Here is a 25,821-nt window from a genome sequence, read left to right on the forward strand (position 1 = left end):
AAATGGTTGGATTTTGAGTTTGGCTGGGATCATTTGATGATTTTTTTGGGGGTCGGGGGGGTTCTGACTTTGATCGCATTAGTTACCCTGTGGTAAAATAGGCGGCCAATAAATTTAAGAAAAAAAATGAATTAGTTTGAATAGGTCGCTCTTGAGCAGCCATAATCAAATCTTCATTTTTTAAAACATTCCAGTTGTAAATCATTGCCAGAATTTTATCTTTTATTACTACTACTATCATTGCACAGTCAGCCAGATGTTTAGACTGGGCTTGGCATTTTTGTCTACCTATCGAGTTCTTACCAAGGACCTGGGATGGCAGATCGAAATGTTTGATGCTGTTACAGATATTGTCGCAGGATGGAAGCTGCTCCAAGTAAAGCTGCCTTTTGCAATTGACTGGTGGCAAATTTGTCAATGCCGATGGTGTTCAAGTGATGCTCCAGGTGTTTTGGGTTTGCTCCCAAGGTTCCTCTTACTATTGGTACTACCCTTGTTTGCCTTTGCCATAGTCGTTCTATTTCTATTTGTAGGTATTTGTGTTTTGTATCTTCTCCAGTTCTTTCTCTTTTATTTTGCTGTGTCCAGGCACTGCCACATCTTATCGACAACGTTAAGTTATGTGGCAGGTGCCTGTCTGTCTGGATTCTGAAGTCCCAGAGCAATTTAACTTCTTTATTTTCTATGAGTCCCACTAGTTCTTCCTTAGAGGCAAATGGTATTTCTTACAGATCTTCCAAGCACCATTGTTGCTACTTTTTTTCATGCCGCTGCTTGCAGTCAGTTTGTGGGATTTTCTTGCAACAGCTTATAGGGGGCACTTACTGTCTGTTGCTGTCTTCTCAAGTCTGGTTTTGTGTACATTTGTCCTTAAGGTTTGGTCTTGTGCAGCCAGAATTAGTCCCTCGGTCTTTCTTCAACTTCCCTGCTCTTAGCCATTGCCAGGTCTCGCTATTATCTCCTTTCTCTGCTACTTTTTTTTAATGTACTGGCCATGTAGTGCTTTGTCTTCCCATGCCTCCATTCTTTTCTTTATTTGGTCTTTCTTGTAGGGCAGTTTGGTCTTTCCAGTAGCCAGTAAGCCTTCCTGGCATACTAACTTCAGTGCATCTTCTTCATTTTCCTTCAGATAGTCTTCCAAAACAATTTCTTCTTCTTCTTCAACCATCTGATGTACTTGCAACATCCTACGCCCACCTATTTGCCTTGGTAGGTAGAGTCAGCCAAAGTCACTGTGAGGATGAGGGGCATGTGTCAGGGTTCCAAATAACATCCAAAATTAAATCAGAGTCCAAGGCAACGTATTACTCAAAGATCCAATTTATGAAGAGAGCCATGTTGGCACATCTGGGAAAACCCAAATCTGAAAGCTTCCCATTTTCCCCACCCAGTTGAAAGTTCAAGATCTTGCCCCCACACCCACAGATCCATCCCATGGTCCAATCTCCCACTGCCATGCTGGCAGCTTCCACCCATCCAGTTCCGGTCAGGTGCAGAGGTGCAGAGACAAAGGATGACCTTGGCAATCTAAAAGGAATTTTATTTTGGTTACATCACATCCTACTCCTTGCTATTCCCCTCCCATTTCCCAACTATAGAAACAGCATAGTAGATAGAAATGTGGGAGGCCAAAGATCCCAAAAGGAACTGGCTGCAGGCCTGACAGCATGATTCACTGTCATTATTTTTCTGGTCTTCCTATCCATCACTTTTAGTTCTTTGTGAGTCCAGTCCACTATTCCCGCTGGGTATCTAATGACTGGACGTGCCCAAGTGTTGATTACCTTGCTAGTGTTTCCTCTATTGAGGTTGGACTTTAAGATCTTCTTCACTCTCTTGATGTATTCACTTCTAACAATTTTCTTGACTTCAGTGTGATTGATGTTGTCAGCTTGAAGGATACGCAGGTATTTGTGTAATCATCTTCATCCAGACTCTTAATGTTATTTTTGTGAGGCATCTTGCTTCCTTCAGTTCTTACTATTTTTCCTTATTTGATAGTGAGTGTGGCACATTTGTCCAATCCAAACTCCACTGCAATATCTTGGCTATGTATACGGACAGTGTTGAGCAGTGATTCTGTTTCAGATGGTCTTATTCCATACAGCTTCAGATCACCCCTATAAAGGAGGGGGGGATAGTCTGGCAGATGTTTTTGATGTTAGGCCTGAGTTGCTCAGTGTTGTTGACAGAGGAAAGAATGCAATGACAAATTGTGGTGATAGTGAATCTCCTTGAAATATTCCTCTCTTGATATTAACTTCTCCCAGTCCCTCTCCTCTGACCTGCAACTGTGTCTTCCATTGTGCCATCAATCTTGGCACAAAGCTTTTGGTATTTCTATTGATTCCTGTTATTTCTAGGCAGAGAGTCAAGTGCCTCTTTGAAGGCTATCCATGAGGTTGGTCTTCCTTCTCTTGCAAGTTTTCCAAAATCATTTTGTCAATTAGGAGTTGATCTTTTGCTCCTTTGCTGTTGGGGTCGTTTCTTTTCTGCTCAAGTGGAAAGAGATCGTTTTCAACTAGATGCTGTTGGACTGCCTCAGCTACCACACCGGTTAGCCATTTGAAAGTTGTTGGTAAGCCTGTAGTTGCTTACTGTGCTGCTTTTGCTGGATCTTTAATTATCAGGTAGGTTCTGCCAGATGTTAGCCATTCTTTACTTTCACCGCCTTATAGTATGTTGTTAACTGCCTGGCAATGAGTTGGTATAGACCAGTTAGATGTTTCAACCAAAAACCATGCAGTTCATCTTCACCTGATGCAGACCAATTCTTGATCTTCCTTGCTCTTTTCTCTACCATTTCTCTGTTATTACTAGTTCTTTCATTGCAACTTCTTTTTTTATTCTTATCCACCTCTTTTAACCAAGCTGCATCCTTGTTGTATTTCTTTGGGTTGTCCCACAGCTGCACCCAGAACTCCAGTGTTTCTTCCTTGTCAGGTACTGACTGATTCACAGCCGTTTCTCCATTGAGGGATTGGCAGAAACCTTCCTCATTGGATTGAAATTGGAAGTTCTGCCTATAATTAGCAAATTTGGCTTTGTATCTGATAACCCTCTTGGCTATAGCTGTTATTTGCTGCTTTATTCATTTCCAGTGTGAGGCAGCAGCCAAAAAAGTTAATACAATCCTTGTTGTATAAACAGAGGCACAGAATCAAAATCACGTGAAGTGTTAGTCCTGCTAGCCTTAGTCACCACATTACAAAAAAGATGTTGAGACTTTGGTAAAAGAGAAGAGAAAGGAAGATGATCAAAGGCCCGGGGACTAAAACATATGAAAAAAGGCTGCAGGATTTGGGTTTGGCCATTCTAGAGAAAAGAAGAATTAGGGGTGACATGATAGCAGGATTCCAGTATTTGAGGGGCTGCCACAAAGAAGAGGAAGGGGTCAAATTATTCTCCAAAGCACCAGAGAGCAGGGCAAGAAACAATGGATGGAAACTAATCAAGAAGAGAAGCAACAGCTTGCCTTCAGGAATTGTGGGCACTCCATCACTGGAGGTTTTTAAGAAGAGACTGGACAACCATTTATCCACGATGGTATAGGTTCTCCTGCGTGAGCAGGGGTCTGGACTAGAAGACCCCCAAGGTCCCCTCCAGCTCTATTCTGATTCCGATTCAGTGCTTCCTTGATCTTCCTTGTTTCTAAGTGGCATTTCTTGATTAGGTATTCTTTGGTCTTCAGCTTCTTTTCTTTCATGTGTTCTAGTTTGCTTGCATCGGATCTCAACTTTCTGGTCTTATTTTCCACTCTAATCTTCCATTTTTCTGATGTGTCGTTTGGTTCCCCCCCTCCTCTTCTCCGTTGATTTTGCATCCCAGTATTTCAGTTATAACTGTAGTTATCTTGCTTTGTTTCGTGCAGTGAGTTGGTGCTTATACTTGATATTGCAGTATTTGCATCTTTTAATCTTGTGCTAGTTGCAAGCTTCAATGTGGGCAGCCTTATTCCGATATTTGTGTGCTGTTCTAGACCCTCAGTTATGCTTTGTTTCAGTTCTTTTACTTCTTTAGTTAGAGGGCTTTGTTCTTCCCGAGGCAGAGTAGTGGGTGCCTAGTTTCCAAATGAAAACGATGGTATATCTCTTCTGGATTTCTCTACTACCAACTCCCCCTGGTTTGCCTCTATATTCTGACAAGGCTTTAATTTCTTTGCCCTGGATGAACCTTTGAAGTCCTTCCAATTCTGCTTCTGGGAATACTTTATTTCAATTATAGATCGATCTTGATCTGCTAGCCTCTGTTCTGTTATTTTTGATTCTGGATGCTGTTCTTTCCAGAACTGGCACATTTGTTTCAAATATTCTTGTTGGACTTGATCTGTAATAATAGATCATTTCTTTGTTTTCAATTACTGTACATCTATGACGGGTAAGCACCTTATCTGCCAGTATTTCTGCAGCTGCCGGCCCCGGTTGCTCAGTCAACAATCCTGAATCCTTAGCCTATTTTTCACACTATTGCTATTGCTATTAATTGCATGGTCAGCCAGAAGTTCAGACGGGGTTTGGCACTTTTGTCTATCTATCACGTTTTTACCCAGGATCTGGGATAAGCGTATCCGGATGTTTGATGCTGTTACAGATATTGTCACAGGAGGGAAGTTGGTCGAGGTCAAGCAGCCTTCTGCAATTGACTGATGGCAAATTTGTCAATGCCAATGGTGTTCAAGTGGTGCTCCAGGTGTTTTGGGATTGCTCCCAAGGCGCCTCTTACTATTGGCACCACTCTTGCTTGCCTTTGCCATCGTCATTCTATTTCTATTTGTAGGTCTTTGTATTTTGTTATCATCATCATCATCATCATCATCCTTCATTAAACATGAAACTCAGTCAACTGAACATTTAAAAATGTATCACAAATACCACTGATTGGCACTGATGGGTTGCTGCCAGCATCCTAGGTATCAACCAAGTATCTTCTTAAAATATAAGATGTTCTGAGTAGCGCAGTTTTTTGCAGTTCCACTGGTGTTATTGCAGGAAGCTGCAATTTGTTGATGTATCTTATAAAATTCTTGGACACGGTACCAAGTGCCCCAATGACACTGGGTATCACTGTTACACACTTCATCCATAGTCGTTTTGATGGCCAGGTCGCGATATTTCATGATTTTTTCTAGTTCTTTTTTTCTTCGACTCTGGCGTCTCCTAGTAGAGCGATATCAACAAATTGTATGCTTTGGTTTTCGACAACTGTGTTGTTGTTGTTGTTGTTGTCATTATTATTGTACAATTGTATCACAGCGGCCAGTTGTTTCGCCGGATTTGGCATTGGTTACTAGTCGGGCCCCACCCAGGGGCCTAGGACGTTGTAACGTATTTTTGTAATATGCGTGCAGATCCAAGCAGTGCGGCTTTTTGCATTTGACTGATGGTGATTTTGTCAATTTTTAACTGTTTTAAATGTAATTCCAGTGCTTTTGGAATAGCACCCAGTGTGCCAATTACCACTGGAATTACCACTGCTGGTTTGTGCCATAGTCGTTGAATTTCGATTTTTAAGTCCTGGTATCTTGCGATTTTTTCATGTTCCTTCTCGGCGACCCTGCTATCACCTGGTATTGCGATGTCTATGATTGTGACCTTATTTTTCTCAACCAGTGTGATGTCTGGTGTATTATGCGCCAGTATAAGATCTTGACCATCTGATTTTCGGTGACTTTTTCAGGCTGATGTTCCCACCAGTTTGTTGCTGTTTTAATATTATAATTTTTCACAAATTCCAATGGATCATTTGTGCTACTGAATTGTGCCGCAATTTATAATCAGTCTGCATTATTATTATTATTATTATTATTATTATTATTATTATTATTATTATTATTATTATTATTATTATTATACAATTGTATCACAGCGGCCAGTTGTTTCGCCGGATTTGGCATTGGTTACTAGTCGGGCCCCACCCAGGGGCCTAGGACGTCGTAACGTATTTTCGTAATATGCGTGCAGATCCAAGCAGTGCGGCTTTTTGCATTTGACTGATGGTGATTTTGTCAATTTTTAACTGTTTTAAATGTAATTCCAGTGCTTTTGGAATAGCACCCAGTGTGCCAATTACCACTGGAATTACCACTGCTGGTTTGTGCCATAGTCGTTGAATTTCGATTTTTAAGTCCTGGTATCTTGCGATTTTTTCATGTTGCTTCTCGGCGACCAGTTTGGTCCCTGCAACAAACTGGCAACAAACTGGCGACCCTGCTATCACCTGGTATTGCAATGTCTATGATTGTGACCGTATTTTTCTCAACCAGTGTGATGTCTGGTGTATTATGCGCCAGTATTTTGTCGGTTTGTATATGGAAATCCCACAAGATCTTGACCATCTGATTTTCTGTGACTTTTTCAGGCTGATGTTCTGGTGTATTTTTCAGGCTGATGTTCTGGTGTATTATAATATTAAAACAGCAACAAACTGGACCCCAGGGTCACCAGTTTGTTGCTGTTTTAATATTATAATTTTTGCACAAATTCCAATGGATCATTTGTGCTACTGAATTGTGCCGCAATTTATAATCAGTCTGCGCGATTTTTTTACAGCAGCTGAGTATGTGATCAACAGTTTCGTCAGCTTCTTTGCAAAGTCTGCATTTGGCATCATCAGAGGATTTTTCGATTTTGGCCTTAATGGCATTTGTGCGGATAGCTTGTTCTTGCGCAGCCAGGATTAGTGACTCTGTTTCTTTCTTTAATGTACCTGTTTTTAACCATAACCAAGTTTGTTCACTGTCCACTTTATCTTTTATTTTTTCCAGAAATTGACCATGCAGTGCTTTGTTCTGCCAACTCTCCATTCTTGATTTTATCACATCTTTTCTGTATTCTTGTTTTGTCTGTTGGGCCTTCAGTAGATTTTTGTTCTTTACTTCGATTAATAGATGTTCTTGACTTTCTTTTAAATAATCAGCCAGTGCATGTTTTTCTTCTTCAACTGTTTGCTTCACTTGTAATAATCCTCTGCCACCTGATTTTCGGGGCAGATAGAGTCTATCAGTATCACCACGTGGATGTAAACTGTAGTGCATTGTCATTAGTTTCCTGGTTTTTTGGTCCAAAAGGTCCAAATCAGCTTGTGTCCAGTTAACTATGCCAGCTGTGTATCTTATAACTGGTATTGCCCAGGTATTTATGGCTTTGATTGTATTTCCACCATTCAATTTAGATTTCAAAATTTTCCTAACTCTGTTGGTGTACTCTCGTCTGACAATAGTTTTTACTTCTCCATGCTTGATGTTATCCAACTGCAGAATGCCTAAGTATTTGTAGGCTTCATTTTCTTTGCATTTAATTAGTTGGCCATTGGGCATTTCAACTCCCTCAGATGCAGTGATTTTGCCCCTTTTTATGGATACAGTGGCGCATTTTTCCATGCCAAACTGCATTGAAATATCGGTGCTGAATACTCGGACTGTATTTGTCAATGATTGGATTTCTATTTCTGACTTTCCATAGAGTTTCAAATCATCCATATATAGTAAATGCGAAATTTTTTCAGCTTTTTTGGCTGTTTGGTAGCCTAATTTCATTTTTTTTAAGATTACTGATAGTGGGATCATTGCGATGATGAAGAGAAGAGGTGAAAGTGAATCACCCTGGAAAATTCCTTGCTTGATATTAACCATTCCGTAGCTCTCATTCCCTACTGCCAACTCAGTTCTCCATTGTTTCATTGCCTTTTCAGTAAAGGATGTAATATTTTTGCTAATGCCAGTTGTTTCTAAGCATTTTATGATCCAACTATGTGGCAGTGAGTCAAATGCCTTTTTGTAATCAATCCAGACCATATTCAAGTTCGTTTTTCTGTTCTTACAATTTTCTAATATCATTTTATCAATTAGAAGCTGATCTTTTGTGCCCCTGCTCCTTCTTTTGTTGCCTTTTTGCTCTACTGGCAAGATGTTGTTTGTTTCCAAATAATCCATCATGTTATCTGCAATAATGCCTGTGAGTAATTTGAAGGTTGTTGGCAAGCATGTTATTGGTCTATAGTTTTCAGGTGTTGTTCCTTTAGTTGGATCTTTCTGAATCAAGTATGTTTTTCCAGTTGTCAACCATTCATCAATTTGGCCCTTTTGTAAAATTTCATTCAGTTGCCTGGCCAATATTGCATGTAAACTGGTCAGATATTTGAGCCAGAAACCATGTAATTGGTCCTTTCCAGGTGATGTCCAATTCTTTACCTTTTTAACTCGATTTTTGATCATCTCAGTTGTTATTTCTAATACTTGCATTTGTTTGTTGCCAATGCTTTTCTCAAAGTCATGTATCCACTTTGCTTCCTTGTTGTAGTCCTTTGCATTTTCCCACAATCCTTTCCAGAATTCAACTGTGGCCTGCTTTTCTGGTTTTTCACTTTTGGTGTCACCATTCACATTAAGACTTTGATAAAAACGCCGTTGGTCTGATCGAAATTGCTGATTTTGTTTATATTGGATGATTCGTGCCTCATATCTTTCAATTTTTCTAGCTGTTGCTGTTATCTGCTGTTTTACAATCTCTACAGCTTCATTGATGTTTCTTGTATCCAATCTATATCTTCTGATTAGCCGATCTATGATTTTGTTGTTTTTAAGTTGTTTTATTATTATTATTATTATTATTATTATTATTATTATTATTATTATTATTATTATTTGGTTAATCTTTGGTGAGATTCACAGCCTTTGGGGCTGGTTGGTAGCTCAACAGCTCGAGTCCTAACCAAGGACCTAGGAACCGTTAAGGTAACGTCGGAGGATATAAGCTGTTCCAAGTAGGGTGGTTTTTTGTATTATTATTATTATTATTATTATTATTATTATTATTATTATTATTATTATTATTATTATCATCATCATCATCATTATTATTATTATTATCATCATCATCATCATTATTATTATTATTATTATCATCATCATCATCTCAGAGCACAGGAAGAGTAAGTGAAGGTGGAGAAGATCCTGACAAAGATTTCTCCGTCACTGAGTATGGAGAGGGATATTATGACGGCTACTTCGACAGGACGGACTCACCTGACATTGGACCTGGAATGCCGGCTAACCAGGATACCATTTATGAAGGGGTGAGGAAGGCCTTTGTCTCTGTCTGAGAGTGAGGCTCAGATCCTGAGCACATGCAACCCACATCACGGTTGGGCCAGAGCTGATGGGGCCACATGCTGAGAATTCTGGCCATTGCCTGCAAAAACATAGGGTTACGTTTCCAGGTTAAAGAGAAGGTTTCAGTGAATCCCAAGTGAAGCTGACATAACCTCTCCAGGATAGGAGGCTAACCACAGTTTCTTTCTGCCAATTTCAATGCATTCTTGCCATTTGTGTGCAATTGTAACAGACTCCAAAGAAGCAACCAGTGAATTCTTGTTCACTGATTGAGCCTCTCGAAAGTGTGCAGAGAAAAGCAACAAAGATGATGAGGGGTTGGAGGCTCAAACATACGATGAATGGTTGCAGGAACTGGGCATGGCTAGTCTAGGGAAGAGAAGGACCAGGGGAGACAGGAGAGCAGTCTTCCAATATCTATGGGGTTGCCACAAAGAAGAGGGAGTGAAACTATTCTCCAAAGCAAGAAGCAACGGGTGGAAACTAATCAAGGAGAAAAGCAATTTAGAACTAAGGAGAAATTTCCTGACAGTGAGAACAATTAACCAGTGGAACAACTTACCTCCAGAAATTGTGAATGCCCCAACACTGGAAATTTTAAGAAGAATTTGGATAGTCATTTGTCTGAAATAGTATAGGGCTGTGATGGTGAACCTATGGCACGCATGCACTTGCGGTGTTGCCTGTTCCTCTTCTAGGTGTCTGGCGTGCATGCGTGTGTGATGATCAGCTGGCCTTCATGCATGAGGCAGTGCCGGAAACTGGAAGAGCTGGTCTTCCGTTTTCCGGCGTGAGCATGTGCAGTGGCCTGTTGATCGTCACATGTGCAAGCGCGCCAGTAACCGGAAGAGTAGCTGCCCGGCACGCATGTATGCTCCGGAAACCAGAAGTTTATTTTCCAATGCGTGCATGCCCCTTAGGCAACTTCTGTTCCAGGTTGTGACCCAGATGAGCATGCATACACTCAGTGCTGAAAAGATTCACCATCACTGGTATAGGGTTTCCTGCCTAAGCCGGAGGTTGGACTAGAAGATCTCCAAGGTCTCTCTCAATTCTGTTATTCTAATCTCATTGACTGGGGAGGTCTATATTTGTGCATATAACTGGATAGACCCCAATAGACAATGGAAGATGAAATCCCAATACTTGGAATTGTGCTTTGGCATTGCTTAAAAGCATTTGTTTGTTTGTTTGTTTGTTTGTTTGTTTGTTTGTTCGTTTGTTCATTCATTCATTCATTCATTCATTCATTCATTCATTCATTCATTCATTCATTCATTCATTTAAATTTGTCAAACAAAAATGAGAACAAGAACTTTCCTTGAAAATGCAGAGCAAATTCCAAGTTCGGGTTTGCAGTTGCAATTTGCCTTGATACTAAAATTAACAGGGAGCCTTTGGGTCACAGTAAGAGAACTGCCAGAGTTTGGGTGGGATGCATTCAGGGTGGTGAGGTGAGTCTCTCATGAAAGAAACTGTCCCAAGAGGGTTGCAAATTGAACAGTGCATTCACCAAGCATCAAAAATCAATCAGCCTGCAAAGGTAAAGAGCTGGTGCTTTGCATTTATTTCTGGGTTTTGTATTCCTGCTCACATTTTTAAAATCCCACACGGCTGACTTGCTTTCTCTTCCTCTGGTGCAGATTGGTGGACCTCGAGGTGAAAAGGGGCAGAAGGGGGAGCCGGCGATCATTGAGCCAGTAAGTGTCTTTGCTTTGCAGGTAAAGGTGTGTGTGCTGTTGAACCTCATAGTTGAGGCCTCCATGTTTCCCGTGGGAACTTTTATTTAATTGACAGTGAATTCCTCTCCAGCAAAGTCTTTCCTCCCCCACAATCTTTCAAGATAATTCACAATTACCAACCTTGATCGGGCTTGGAGAGGAGCCAGGCTGATATCTTTCAGATGCAGCAATACTTGGCAAGAATGCAGGAATGAACTAATTGTCTCCTGCAAACTCCACTCCCCTTTTCTCCTCTTTCATTCCCTACGGGAGGGGCCACTCATAGTCCACCTGTGGCCTTACTCCCGAGTCGGCCCTTGTTCCTTAGCTGTTCCCTTCGTCTGGCAACTCTGCGCATGCGCACACTGGGAACAGGCTCCAGCTGTTCTTCTGCCCCACTGATGTCCGACTCTTGAGAAGACGCACAATGTAGGCGTCAGTAGCACCACAGGGTGACTGAGCACCACAGAGCCTTGTTCCAGGCCAGCAGCAGAGAGCCTGGAGCTTGGCCTGGTGTCTCTCAGTGACGTTTCATCTCCAGGCTCTTTCAGGGAGAGAAAGCCCCCCCCCCCAGTCATTGAACCAACACAAGCATAAAACGCGCTGTCCCCATTGACGATCCCTGCCCTGCCTCAAGCATGGCCCCCTCAGAAGGCCTCGTCCTTATTTGTGTGGAGCCCAGAGGACAGGGATTGCGGGGGTCTCCTGCGTGGGCTCACCCTGCTCCCCATTCAATGTCATCATCCAGTGAAAGGCATCTGCCCCTTAACTGCCCTCTGCCAATAGTTCCTTCGCTTTTGCCCAGGTGCTGTGTGTGAGTTGGTACTGTATCAGTTGGGCTCCTTTTAGACAACCTTAGGGTTAGTCTTAGGGTTAGCTCAGCATAAATTTGGAGAGCAAAATGAATCTTACCAATGGATTTGGAGAGCTTTGTTATGCTTAGGAGCGGGTTCCCTGTTTGAGCCTGCCTTATCTAAGTTTCCTGGTAAAATACATGGTAAAATCCAATTGTGGGGAATTCCACTTAGCATTAGGGTTAGGGTCCTAAATTGGGCTCCTTTTAGACAAAGGTTAGGGTTAGAGTTTATGTTTAGGGGTAGGGCTAGCATTAGGGTTAGGGCAGCAGGTGGTATTCAGCAGGTGCTCTCTGGTTCGGGCGAATCAGTAGTGGTGGCTTCGGGAGGCTCCACCCACTTACCCCGACGTAATGTGCAAGCACAGTGCATGCACAGAAGGTGGTGCACATGTGCAGGCCAGGCACATTCAAATTCGTTCACATTTATGAATTGGTAGGGAAGGTAAGGGAATCCCATCTCTGGTTTGGGTCCTAAGTTGGGCTCCTTTTAGACAAGGGTTTGGCACTAGTCCAGAAGAACATTCAGCTCTGGGCCAGAAGCAGCCTGAGTGACACCTGGCAAATACAGGAAGGGCCACCTGCCAAAACTGCAGAGAGCAGCCACCTCCCTCTGTCCTGCTTCACTGTGCAGCCCCACTACAATTCTCACCAACCCCAGCCTGCCTGGGACGATGGGTATTGCAGCCCGGAAGACTCTGGAGAGCCAGCTTTGATTCAAGGCTGAGATGGGGCGCTGGAACCTTGTCTCCCCACCTGCCTGTAGAGATGCCAGGGAATTCCAGGTGTTCTTCAGTCTTCATCCCATCATCTCTTTGGTAGCAGGAAGATGTTTCTGAGAGCCTCGTGTGTTGGTGTGTTTGTTGAAGGAGTGGATCATTTTCGACTCACCAACATTCATTTCCCCCTCGGTTTTAGCCCCATGAAGCCCATTTGAAGGCAGAATCAATCTCAATTGCAGAAATCCAGATAACCACTGGATTGGTTTTTTTCTCGTGCAAACGTTTAGACTTTGATAGAAAGTAGATAGTGGAAAGTAGTAGCCTTTTGTGCAGATAGACAAAAGGCTTGTGGTGCCTTAAAAATCATTTTGCACGAGTGCACTAATTCCAGTCTTGGTGATTTTAAGGCCATTCGGTTTCCAAACCCTCCCTTGGCTTCAGAGCTTTTGTTTTCTGCTGCTTTTTTGTTAGTGTTTTGGAGGGTTTTTTGGACAAGGCAAACAAAATCCTCACCTTTCCAGGAGTCCTGCAATGCGCTGCCTGCTTGGTTATTATGCCAGAAAGTTGGAAGCTGAGAATTCTTGCCAGCGTCTTCATGTCAGAGGAAGCTGAAACAAATTTTGTTTGATTGACTATTCATTTCTACAACTTCTTGGATGCTGGATGTGTGGAAAATTTGAACGACTATGGTATTAATATAACAAGATTAAATGCAAGAATCAAATGATACACTTATAAACAATCAATCCGAGGTAGCACCCTTCCTCGTGATTTGTCCCCTGAGGCCTTTTGGAAGAGCTCTTCAAAATATAGTAATCTGGGGTTGACATGGTCATAATTGAGGAGGCCCAAATCCAGGGCCCCGGGAGATGAAGTTTTGTCTGTGGTGGGATCCTCAGGAAGCTCCTCCTGCCAGATCTTTCTTGGTTTCTCCATCCAGGAGATAAAGCAGATGTCAGGCTTCCAGCCGATGCCCTCATAAAAGCAGGAGCCTGAGGAAAGTTCCAAGGGAAACTCAGTGGTTTATTAGGGGCCAAGTGAAGCCATCTCTAACTTCCTCGGTTCGCGCCTTGCCTCTGACCCCGGCCAGGTGCTCTTTGCCTTGGGCCCCTGCCTGGCTTCTTGTCCTGCCTGGCTGCTTCACTTGAGATGCTTTGGGTGTTAAACCACAATTCATTAGGAAGGTATCCTCCTCCTCCTTCTTCATCATCATCATTTGATGACCCCATAATCCCTTGCATTGGGGTGGAGTCTGGCAACTGAATGGAGCTAGCAGAGTGTTTATTGGCCGGATGCTCTTCCTGTTGCCCATGCAGAGTTTTGTTCAGCAGATAATATATTCTCATCGTGCCCAGAGGGAGAAATATCTGCCTCTACAGCCACCTGATCGTAAGGTGAGAGCTCCACTGCCCCACTCTAGGAAGGCATCCCTCTTCCCCATCTTTATTCCCAAGAATGTTTGAGGCGTCGTGGAGCTGGAGAGCTTTTTGGAAGTAGGAATCTGGCCTCAGTTTGACAGGGCAGCCAAGTTTTCTTCCGAAGCAGTCCTGCTTCTCTTCTGTCCTTGTTGGCCTTCCTTCCTTTCCTGCAAGGCAGCAGCCCCCGGATGGCAAAAGGTTCTTGGGAAATTAATGGGGGAGTGGAGTCCCCCTGCCCTCCATGGTGAAGAGGCTCCAACAGCATCGCCATTTGGGGAACAGCCCTTTCTGGAGGGAACCTTCACGGCTTCCTTGGGAGCCTGAAGTTGGTCTATCCATGTTCTGGGAGTCCTCAATTGGGTCAGGGTTCAAAGTAACAGACCCAATGGAGTCAAAACTCTTGAGTGTTCCTCAAAGCACAGTTTATTAGGCATGTCATATTGGCACATCTGGTGAAAACCCAACTTCGAAAGTCCCACCCAAATTAAAAATCAAAGTTCTCTTCCTGCTTCTACATGTCCATCACAAGGTCCAATCAGGTCACAGTCCAAACTTCCTTTGGTTCCAGTCCATGCCTTCCCAGCACCTGGTGAGAACCTGGTCCTTGGTTCCTAGGAAAAAGAATGATATATTGGTTACAAGTCCCCAGCTATCTCTGCTCCCCACTCCCGTTCCCACAGCTCCAACCAGCCCAGCTGTGGCAGCATTGGAGATGCTCCAAAATGGCTTCAGGGTTGAGAGACTCTGAGAGAGAGAGAGAGAGAGAGAGAGAGAGAGGGAGGGAGGGAGGGAGGGAGGGAGGGAGAGAGATGTGGGGGAGACCCTGGACCGTCTCTTCAAATTGCTCTGGAATCAATGTGCAGATGTGCTTCCTTGGGGGAGCCTCCCTGGCATCTCCTGCTCCCCAACTTCTCTCCTGCAACGCAGAGGCCAAAACTGACATTTCTCACCCTTACTGGACTTTGCAAAGGTGAAGCCTGAAAAAACACCTGGCAGGTGGGTGAGGGGGGGGGGCAGGGCCTTTCTGGTTAGTGATCAGGAGTTTCTGGTCCAAGAGTTTTGTAGGGTCCATAATGTCAGCTTGTTTCACGTACCATTTACACCAGCCCCCTACATGACCCCAACCCACAAAAGCTGGATATTGGGGGAAGCACACAAAACCAGAACTTAGCAAAGTTGTGATGCTTCTCTTTCCTTCCTCCCCTTTCGCGGCTGGGAGGCTTGTAAGCAGGGCTGGCAGTGGGGATGTGTGTGTGTGTGGGGGGGGGGGGTGTCAGGCTGAGTGGGGCTTTCTGGAGGGATTCAGCCAGGTATGAGGCAATGTGGGCCGGTGTTTGTAACGGGGAGGGTCCGGTGCTGTTCTGTGCTTCTCATCTCTTCCTCCTCCCTTTCCAGGGGATGCTGCTCGAAGGGCCGCCTGGCTCAGAAGGCCCAGCCGTAAGTTGCTTGCCTCTCTTTGCCTTTTGGCCCCAGGGATGTGGACGGGGCTCCCCTGCTGTGGTCGGAGCAAGTCTGCAGAAGGCGGCTGCTCCCGCCTGCAGCTGCTTCCGTGGGTGAACGTGGTGCTCCGTGGTTGCCTCCCAGGTCAATTCACCCGTGCAGAAGTCAACCCTTCTTGTGTGTCTCCCTTCCATGAGGAGGGCGAGAACTTCCCTCCTTCCCTTGGAGCTGACCTTCCTTCTTTCTCTCCTCCATCAGGGGCTGCCAGGCCCTCCGGGAACAACGGGGCCAGCGGGGCCAATGGGGGATCCTGGAGAAAGGGTAAGTCCTCTTGCAGGGAGGGTCACCTGGAGTGGAGCACCATTGCATTGCCAGGCTTCTACCTGGGGGAGGTTGGAAGCCATTTGGGGGCATGGCATCCGCAAACTGGGCCTGGGGCTGATAGGAGGCACACTGTGGGAAGACCCCGATTCTTCCTGGCTAGAGGAAGGAAGGAAGGAAGGAAGGAAGGAAGGAAGGAAGGAAGGAAGGAAGGAAGGAAGGAAGGAAGGAGAAAGTGTGTGAGAGAGAGAAAGAAAGAGAGAGAGAGAAAGAAAGAAAGAGAGAGAGAAAGAAAGATAGAAAGAGAGATAGAAAGAAAGAAGAAAGTGAGAGAAAGAGAGATAGAAAGAAAGAAGAGAGAAAGAGATAGAAAGAAAGAAAGAAGAGAGAGAAAGAAAGAGATAGAAAGAAAGAAAGAAAGAAAGAAAAAAGTGAGATAGTGAGAGAGAGAGAAAGAAAGAGAGAGAGAAAGAAAGAAAGAGAAAGAGAGAAAGAAAGAAAGAGAGAAAGAAGGAAGGAAGGAAGGAAAGAAGAAAGTAAGAGAGGGATAGAAAGAGAGAAAGAAACAAAGAAAAGAGAGAAAGAGATATAGAAAGAAAGTAAGAAGAAAGTGAGAGATAGAGAGATAGAAAGATCGAAAGAAAGAGAAAAAGAAAGAGAGCGAAAGAAAGAAGAGAGAGAAAGAGAGAAAGAAAGAAGAGAGAGAAAGAAAGAAAGATAGAAAGAAAGAAGATAGAAAGAGATAGAAAGAAAGGGAGAAAGAAGAAAGTGAGAGTGTGTGTGTGAGAGAGAAAGAGAGACAGAAAAAAAGAAAGAAGAGAGAGAGAAAGAAAGAAGGAAGGAAAGAAGAAAGTGAGAGGGATAGAAAGAGAGAAAGAAAGAAAGAAAAGAGAGAGAAAGAAAGAGATATAGAAAGAAATAAGAAAGTGAGAGATTGAGATAGAAAGATCGAAAGAAAGAGAGAAAAAGAAAGAGAGATAGAAAGAAAGAAGAAAAAGAGAGAAAGAAAGAAGGAAAGAAGAAAGAGAGAGGGATACAAAGAGAGATATAAAGAAAGAAGAAAGAGAGATAGATATAAAGAAAAAGAAAGGAGAGAGAAAGAGAGAGAAAGAAAGAAAAAAAGTGAGAGAGAGAAAGATAGAGAAAGAAAGAGAAAGAAAGAAAGAAGAGAGAAAGAGAGAAAAGGAAAGAAAGAAAGAAGGAAGGAAGGAAGGAAAGAAGAAAGAAAGAGGGATAGAAAGAGAGATACAATGAAAGAGAAAGAGAGATAGATATATAGAAATAAAGAAGAAAGTGTGAGAGAGAAATAGAAAGAAAAAGAAAGAGAGATAGATAGAAAGATAGAAAGAGAGACAAAGAAAGAGAGATAGAATGAAAGAGAGAGAGAAAGATAGAAAGAAAAAGAAAGAAGAAAGTGAGAAAGTTTGAAAGAAAGAAAGGAAGGAAGAAGAAAGAGAGAGAAAGAGAAAAAGAAAGAAAGCAGAGAGAGAAAGAGAGAGAAAGGGAGAGAGAAAAAGAAAGAAAGAAGGAAAGAAGAGAGAGAGGGATAGAAAGAAAGAAAGAAAGAAGAGAGAGAAAGAGAGAGAAAGAAAGAAGAAAGTGAGAGAGAGAGAGAAAGAAAGAAAGATAGAAAGAAAGGAGAGAGAGAGAAAGAAGGAAGGAAAGAAGAAAGTGAGAGAGGAATAGAAAGAGAGATATAAAAAAGAAGAAAGAAAGAGAGATAGAAAGAAAGAAGAAAGTGAGAAAGAGAGAGATTGAAAGAAAGAATGAAAGAAGAGACAGAAAGAAAGATAGAAAGAAAAAGAAAGAAGAAAGTGAGGGAGAGAGAGAGAGAAAAGAAAGAGAGAAAGAAAGAAAGAAGAAAGAGAGAGAGAAAGAAAGTGAGAGAGGGATAGAAAGAGAGAGATAAAGAAAGAGAAAGAGAGATATAAAGAAAGAAGAAAGTGAGAAAGAAATAGAAAGAAAGAAGAAAGTGAGATAGAGAGAGATTGAAAAAAAGAAAGAAAGAAAGAAAAGAACTGCCTCCTATTGCTGCTTCCCAGACACTTCAGGGCCAGTCAAGAGAGAAAAGGGGGTGAGGAGCTTTGTTGATTAGCAGATGACCTGCCTTCTGCGCCAGGCCCATTTCATCGAGGGGACAATAAGTAGATACGATCCGCCATGACATTTTCTCCCCAAACCCAACTGCTTTGACTGCTTAGTCCTTGAAATGCTCTCTATTGTTTTTCAGAAGGCTACAATTGTTTTCTCATTCTTATGATCACTATGATGGTTCATGGCACAGTCAGCCAGATATTTGGACTGTATTTGGCATTTTTATCCACCTACTGAGTCCTTCCTGGGAAAGGCAGATGTTGTGGTGTGATGGGGTTAAAGGAGGCGTCGCAGGATGTGAGCCTTTCCAAGGAAAGCTGCCTTTTGCCATTGGCTCCCGATGATTTGGTCAATGCTGAGGCCCCAATTGTTTCTGGGATTGCACCCAAGGCATCGACTGCAGGACAAGGGAAAAAGAGAAGGGAGGTCTTCTAGTCCAACCCCATTCTCTAGCAGGAGACCCTAGACCCATGATGGAGAACCAGTGGCACACATGCCAGAGGTGGCATGCAAAGCCCTCTCTGGGGATACGTGCGCTGTCACCAGCTGCTCGTCTGGTTTCCAGCACGCACATGGGTGTTGGCCAGCTGGTCTTCACGGGCTGGCTGGAGAATTCTGGGAGTTGAAGTCCACAAGTCTTAAAGTTGCTACGTTTGAAGACCTCTGCCCTAGACCATTCCAGGCACATGGTGGTCCAATCTCTTCTTAATGGCCTCCAGTGATGCAACACCCACAACCTCTGGAGGGAAGCCGTCCCAGTGGCCACTTTCCAAGTTATGGGTGCTCCACCACTGGAAGTTTTCAGAAGAGACTGGACAGCCCGTGGAAGGCAGATGGTCCTGGGGATGCAGAGATCTCCAGTCTTTCTCCTTCCAAGAGATTATTTCCAGTGGGGGGGGGGGGGCAGCGTGGAGGAAAGAGGAAGTCATATTGACTGCTCATTAGATGATGGCAGGAAGCCAGAATCTGCTTTTTTGTACACCTGCCAGACCCTCGTCATCCTTAGTGCAGTGCAGGATAAAATTATGCCCCACCCCAGCAAAGCCCCCCTCCCACCTTTTCCTGAATGTCTCTCGCAAAGAAGATCTCGGTACTTTCCAGGAGAGTCCACTGCTGAGTGGTTCTTACTGTTGGGACTGATTTTAGTTTTCCTCCTGCAAATTCATTTCAGTGTATTTCATCAGCTGGCCATTTTGGGGTGAGGATGGGAAGTCAGAAAACCCCATCCTCAGCCATGGGGGTTCTCCTCATTCCGACCCAGGTCATTTGCACACAAAGCTTCCTTAATTAGGTTTTGCTTGTTCTCAGACTGTTTGCAAATCCAGTTCCTTCCGTTAGCCAAAGGTGCTCCCCCACCCCACCACCAAGAGGCAACTGGACTTTCTGGTTTTTCTTTGAAGATGTTTCACTTCTCATCCAAGAAGCTTCTTTGGCTCTGACTGGATAGTGGGGAATTCCCTAGATTGTGTGCTTGGGACACACAATGGATGTGGATGTGGCCGCGTGGATGCACTTCAAACTCCCCTGCGTGGGCTGTGAGATAGGCTGGAGAAGGTTCAAGCGTGTTGTTGCATCGTTTCATGTGTCATTTGGGCAGCATAGTATTTAGTGTTTAAGTAAAATATGGTCCTCTATCCTGCCCCCCCCCCTCTGCCCCTTTCGCTCCTCGCTGTGCTATCTGGACCCACAGATAATTGCTGTGTTGGTACTGCAAGGCGAATGAAGAGTTTGGAAGCTTCTGATTCCATCTAAGGTATAATTGCTCTCTAAGAGGGCTTTACGGGGAGCGGAAGTCAAAGCAAACACCCCCGCCCCGTCTCCAGGCGAAAGGCAGAAGCCTGATGGAGGCCTCTGCTTTAGAGGGCCGGAGTGGGCTGCCCGGAGACTCCCTGGGGCCCTCATATCTCTTAGCTTAGCCTTGGTGGAGGCTTTGTTGGGCTCCCAGGAAAATATGCCTGGATGGTATAAGTCTCCTGCTCGAGCAAGGGGTTGGACTAGAAGACCTCCAAGGTCCCTTCCAACCCTGTAATTCTGGGTTAAATGTGTTTGTTTCCCTGACCAGGCATCAACTGATTAATTAATTTATCACGAACGCTAAAAGGACAGGCTTAATCTGATTCTGCTATCATCAGAATATTCCGCTCAATTTACGATGAGTTTCCATTGCACCAAATTCACTGGGGCCTTTCAGCATTGGAATAAATGTGCTGGATTTCCTGAAATGCATCATCTTCCCCAAAAGAAAAATAGCTGCCAGATCCGAATGGAGGCCAAAGGGTTGTCTGGTTCCCTAGGAAAGTTTTCCCTGCAGTCTTCGCGATAACCAGCAGAAGGCGCTGCAGGGTATGGAATGGCCCTTGAAAAGACATTTGTTTTATCCCTCCCCCAACTTAAAAGTCTTTGGGGTTTCCTGGAGCGCTCAAGGAGACCTGGATTCCTTGCATTGCTATTCAAGTTTCTTGATGCTCTCATAGATGTTTGTTAGGAAAATGGAATGTTTTTTTCCCCTTCCCCTAAATGAATGCCAAAATGGATTAGACCGGGGTGGGAGGTGGGGGAGAGCAAACTCGATTTCATAGAGGGCCGCATCAGGGTTGTGTTTGACTTTGGAGGGGTGGGGGTGGGACTCGTGTTGGGGACACCTCTAGGGGCCAAGGCAGGACTTCCCTGAGACCCTCCCTCCTTCTCATTACAATCTCCTTCCTTCCTTCCTCCCTCCCTCCCTCCCTCCCTCCCTCCCTCCCTCCCTCCCTCCCTCCCTCCCTCCCTCCCCCCTTTTACTTCTTTTCCCTCTTCATTCTCCTTTCTTCTTCCTTCCCCTTTTTCCTTATTTTTCCTTCCTTGCTCTCTTCCCTTTTTTGTCTTCCCTCTTTCCCTTTCTCCTTTCCTGCCCCTTCTTGCATGCTCAAATGCAAAAGGGGAAACATTTCTCCTTTTGCTTTGCTTTTAGTTTGTTCTGCTAGTCCTCTGCCAGCGAAAATGGAGCCTGTGGTCCAGGGCTGAAATCCAATTTTTTTTTTACTACCATTTCTGTGGGCGTGGCAGGGGAAGGATACTGCGAAATCCCCACTCCTGGGGCCAGTCAGAGTTGGCATTTGCCGGTTCTCCAAACTACTCAAAATTTCCGCTATTGGTTCTCCAGAACCTGTCAGAACCTGCTGGATTTCTCCCCTGTTGTGGACCCCCTGCAGCCTGTTTGCCTCCCTGAGCTCCATTTTTGGTGGCAGAGGCCTTTGCTGTTTCCAGGACTTTGAGTTGAATGCCCCTGGATCAGACCCTTCCCCGGAAGCCCCTACAGAGGGGCTGCGGGGCTGAACAAGGGCCCAGCAGTGTGGCTGAGCCCTCGGCTGCCTTTTCCCAGCAGGTGCTTGGCAGCTGCTTCTCTCCAGGGAGTGGGGAGCAGAGGTGGGTTCCTACCAGTTAGGCCTGGTTTGGCCCAGTTCGGCGAAGAGGTAATAACATGGCAGCCTGGGTCGCTGGAACCAGCAGTGACCCAGGCCTGCCACGCCCCCCGAACCAGTTCTTCTGCGGTGGTGCCATCTTGTTTTTCGGTTCTGTGCAGAACAATTTTCATTGCAATTTTTTTTTCATTTTTAAAGGTTTTGCGCCTGCGCAGACCTTTTTGTTTGCGAATGCGCACAAAGCGAGCGTGCACCGAACCAGCAGTAATGCCGGCAGCAACCCACTCCTGGTGGGGAGTCCTTCCATGCTGTGGACACATGGGCTCAGCATGGGAGCCACAATGGTCCCTCCACATGCCACACTCCAACCTTTAGACCCATCTTTCCCACCCTTCCTCCTCTGAGTCCTTTGGGATGGCACTCAAGGGTCGTTGCAATCTTTGAAAGTGGCATTTTCCTCACACCCTGCGACGGGGATGCCCTCCACCTCTGAGGGCAGCACCCCTCAGTTTCAGAAGCCATGGGGTTGCGTGGCCTGGTGGGTGGCTGGAAGGACGAGGTCCGGCTCCTTCGAAGCATAGCAGCTCCTGCTTGCGGATGTTGGCTTCTCTCAAGATCCGGGGTACGATTTCTCACGATGCTTCCTGTGCAAACAAAAGCTCCCCATAGCTTGATCAAATCTGCATCCAGCCGGCATGCTGTACAAACACACCTGGCCCTTCGCCTGCAGAGCCGGACTGAAGTTATTTCTGCCGGGGGAAGCAACAGCATCTCTCTCGCGGGGCTCTTTGCATTGATATTGAATTTTTTTTGATGTTCCAGTTCATGTGCCGTCTTTTGAACAAATTAATTTGCACCCCCGGATTTGCTTTCAAAAATGGAACCGGGTCAGGCTGAGCTCTAGTGAAGTATTAAAAAGGTGGTTTACGGAGGGAAGAATCTCTGCCCCAAAGAATGCTTGTCTGGAAGCAGAAAAGCAGCCCCCTTCTCACCAATGGCAGCAGCAGAAGCTCTTGGTCTGCTTAGGGGGTGGAGATGCCCCAGATTGGTTGTGGGGTGATTAAATTCGTTCCAGGCCAGTCGGTCTCACAAGCTGCCTGCCACATCTAATGAACGGCTGCAGGATTTGAGTCTGGCTAGTCTAAAGAAAAGAAGAATTAGGGGCGACATGATAGCAGGATTCCAGTATTTGAGGGGCTGCCGCAAAGAAGAGGGGCGGTCAAATTATTCTCCAAAGCACCTGAGGGCAGGACAAGAAGCAATGGATGGAAACTAATCAAAGAGCGAAGCAATATGGAAGTAAGGAGAAACTTCCTAACAGTGAGGACAATTAACCAGTTTGCCACCAGAAATTGGGGAGCTCCATCACTGGAGGTTTTTAAGAAGAGACTGAACAGTCACTTGTCTGAAATAGTATAGGTTCTCATGCTTGATCAGGGGGCTGGATTAGAAGACCTTCAGAGACTCTTCTAGCTTCTGTTCTGTTCCCTTCCATTCCATCTCATCCGGGCATGTAGCTCAAGGCTGCCTGCCAAATGGCAATGCTGCCAATGCCACAATTTCCAGAGGGCTGCCACCACAGAGCCCTTGGCAGCTTGGCAGCTCAGCCTCCGAACCCCCATCCCTGCAGAGGCACCTTCAAAGCAGTGTTTCTGCTGCAGGAGGAGGGGCGCCCCAATTTTCAGACTGGAAGAGAGAGCTGAAGGGGGCTGCATCCTTGGTGGGAGGGGGATGAATGGAGGATCACCTCGTGAAGCCAAGTGACTGGTCTTCATGCTTCCCAAAAGGGAGAGTAAGCAGAAGGGGTCATTTGAGGCCACACCATTCTGTATGAATCTACTCCCCCAACCCATCAGAATATTTCTTCCTCTTTCCCATTCCGGAAGGGGGTCGTCTTCCATCATTCCCGTGAGACAATTCTTGAAGTAGCAGAAGAGCAAGGAAGGCCGACTTTCGATTTCGGGACTTTGTTTTGGATTGAATTTATTTGCTTGCTTGCTTGTCTTCATTCATTCATTCATTCATTCATTCATTCATCCATCCATCCATCCATCCATCCATCCATCCATCCATCCATCCATCCATCCATCCATCTATTTATTGGATTTCTTTGCTGCCCATCTTATTAATACAGTGGCTCTGGGCAGCTTACAATGTAATTTTAAATGACCTGGTAATTCTTTGCAGGGTGGAATTGTGCCAACTGAGTGGAGCTGAGTGTTTACTGGCCGGATGCTCTTCCTGTTGCCAATGTGGAGTTGGCAGCTGATATATTCTCAATCTGCCCAGAGAGAAAAATATTAGTTTCTACCTTGGATTGAACTCACAGCCTCCTGATTGTGAGGTGACAATTCCACCTCTCGGCCACCGCACCACTCAGTTTACAATGTAAAAAAACAAAAAAAAGTTAAAATAGAATAAAATGTTAGAAATTAAAATGAGAAACCAAGACAATGAAGAGCCTTTGGATGAGAATCTTCTCCCCAGGCCAAGCCAGCTCTTTGGGCTCTCCCAGAGGACCAGCCGTGTGGGGTGCCTCTCCCCTCTGATAGGGGAATGCCACAGAGGACATGGGCCACCTCAGAAAAGGCTCTTCCCCTCAACCCCGCCTGCCAAAATTCTTCGTCCGACGGCATCCAAAGCTTCCCATTGGAGCGAGGGGGCAGTCTAATCCCAACGGGCGCAGGTGATTCCCCAGAAACCTGCAACTCCCAAGAAACGGGATGTGGGAGAACAGAACTGGAGAAGGGCAGCCAGGGTGTATTTGGCCCGATTTGCTCCTCCACGTTGCGGCGTTCCAAAATCAGACCCTTGCTCCCAGCCACTCGTCCCTTTTCCTGCTCGACGGTGCAACCCTGCCTGCCTCCTAGGGACCCCCTTTGCCCTGGGCTCTTTCCATTTGTCCAGAACTTTCCTTTATGTTAACTTGGGGGATACTGAGAGGGATGAGGGACAAAGAGAAAAAGTCAGACTCCCCCTCTTCCCCTTTACTATTGCAGCCCCACTTGCTGGATGCCAGCTGATGGGGTCAGCAATCGAGCCAGGGAACCTGGAATTCAGCAGGGCAGCCACGAGTGGGCAGAGCAGTTCCCTCCCGGGCCAGTTCAAGGCTGGGTGGAGGGCAGGGCTCGGGGGTTCTTTATGCCCCTTTGAAACCTGAAGCCTGCCCCCCCATCCGCCCTCTTTCACAACCACCTGAATTCACATACCACCAGGTGGCGCTGGAGGCTCCATCCCATTTGCTGCCTCTGCAGGACCCAGAGGAGAAACAGAATGAAAATAAATAAATGTGTTTAAATTTGGAAATAAGTACTTTTGTTTCCACCAGGAGACTGTTTCTGAACTTCGTGCTTTCTGTGGAAAAGAATGAAAATCTTGGGTTTTACCGATTAGACTGACAGATTTTTACAGAAAGTTGTGATTTGATGTTAATGCAGAGAGAGCCGGAAGTCAATGCTCCTTTTTCTTTCCTTACCTTTCCTCAATTTCCCCCTTTTCCCCTCCCGCTGCTTTTCTATTGACTTTGTATTTGTACTTTGTAAAGTATTTTATAATACTTTATAATTCTTTTTTTTTAAATTGCAAATCCAATGAAATAGGAAGAGCTAATATTTAAGTCACTTAAAGAGAAGCAACAATATCAAGATCTATTCCTGCTTTATATTTTATTGACTGCTTTTTGATGCCCTGACTGAGCTATTGCTCCCAGCAACTGCCTATCCCTTACAAAAGGGTTCCCCAAATTGCTGGCTTTATGCACCAGTCGGGGTGGGAGGGGATGATTCTGGGTGAGTGATGGGCAAGCATGCATGTGCACGCAGCTCCATTTGCACAAGCGGTGGGCATGCACGCCCATCACTTGTGCAAATAGAGCGTGCGCACACGAGTTTGCCTACTGCTTGCGCAAGTGGGAGTGCGTCTGCCCACATACTTACCTGCCACTTCTGCGGCCCGTTATGGAAGGGCTAAAGGCTCAGTAGTGGGCTGTGGCCCAGAGATTGGGGACCCTGCCTCTTCCTTCTGGGATTAACATCTATGGAAGGCTAGGCTTCATTCAGGGCCATCCTGATGGTGCACTGAGCATGGAAGTGGCATCTCCCTTGTGGCTTATGGACCAAGAGTCCTCAGGCGATGCCACACACTTGCCCTGCCAGCTGCATTCACACTATGCCCCCTCCCCTTGATTTCACAATGTACTCCACAGCCTAAAAGCCCTGGCAAAGCTGGTTTGGGGCGTGACCCGTCAAAACCGCGGTCCACAAAAGCGCGATCGACGAAAGCGCACATTTGACGTCATCACAGCACGACGAAAAAAATTAAAAATTGAAATAACAATAAAATTAAAGCAAGCCGATTCACATAAAGGTAAGGGTTAGGTTTAGGGTTAGGGTTAGGGTTAGGTTAAGGGTTAGGGTTAGGTTTAGAGCGTTAGGGTTACGTTAAAGGTTAGCGTTAGGTTTAGCGTTAGGTTAAGGGTTAGGTTTAGGGTTAGATTTAGGCTTAGGTTAAGGGTTAGGGTTAGGGTTAGGGTTAGGGTTAGGTTTGGGGGGGTTAGGGTAAGGTTTTCGCTTAATTTTTACATTTTTCCATCACAGTGCGATGTTTTCGTCGCGCTGTGATGACGTCAAATGCGCGCTTTCATCGACCGCGATTTTGTCGTCCGCGGTTTTGTGGTGGAACCGGTTTGGGGCTGCATGTGCCCTCTCTCAGATACTAGGCACAGGTTTAAATAGCAGTGGCAG

The 25,821-nt window shown here is 45.2% G+C and overlaps 1 protein-coding gene across 2 annotated transcripts in view; it reads left to right on the top strand.

Annotated features, from left to right (window-relative positions):
- The window catches only part of COL5A1 (collagen type V alpha 1 chain), a 249,424-nt gene that overhangs the window by 111,492 nt on the left and 112,111 nt on the right, over positions 1-25,821 (top strand). For both annotated transcript variants that reach the window (XM_087704496.1, XM_087704497.1), the window contains exons 8-11: positions 8,917-9,072; positions 10,753-10,809; positions 15,219-15,260; positions 15,522-15,584. In XM_087704496.1, the coding sequence (XP_087560622.1) occupies positions 8,917-9,072; positions 10,753-10,809; positions 15,219-15,260; positions 15,522-15,584 (318 nt within the window). The remainder of the gene's footprint in view (positions 1-8,916; positions 9,073-10,752; positions 10,810-15,218; positions 15,261-15,521; positions 15,585-25,821) is intronic.

The sequence above is a fragment of the Thamnophis sirtalis genome, unplaced genomic scaffold (genome assembly GCF_051295495.1).
Source record: "Thamnophis sirtalis isolate CommonGarterSnake01/CBP01778 unplaced genomic scaffold, rThaSir2_p1.2 scaffold_2, whole genome shotgun sequence".
Lineage (NCBI taxonomy): Eukaryota > Metazoa > Chordata > Lepidosauria > Squamata > Natricidae > Thamnophis > Thamnophis sirtalis.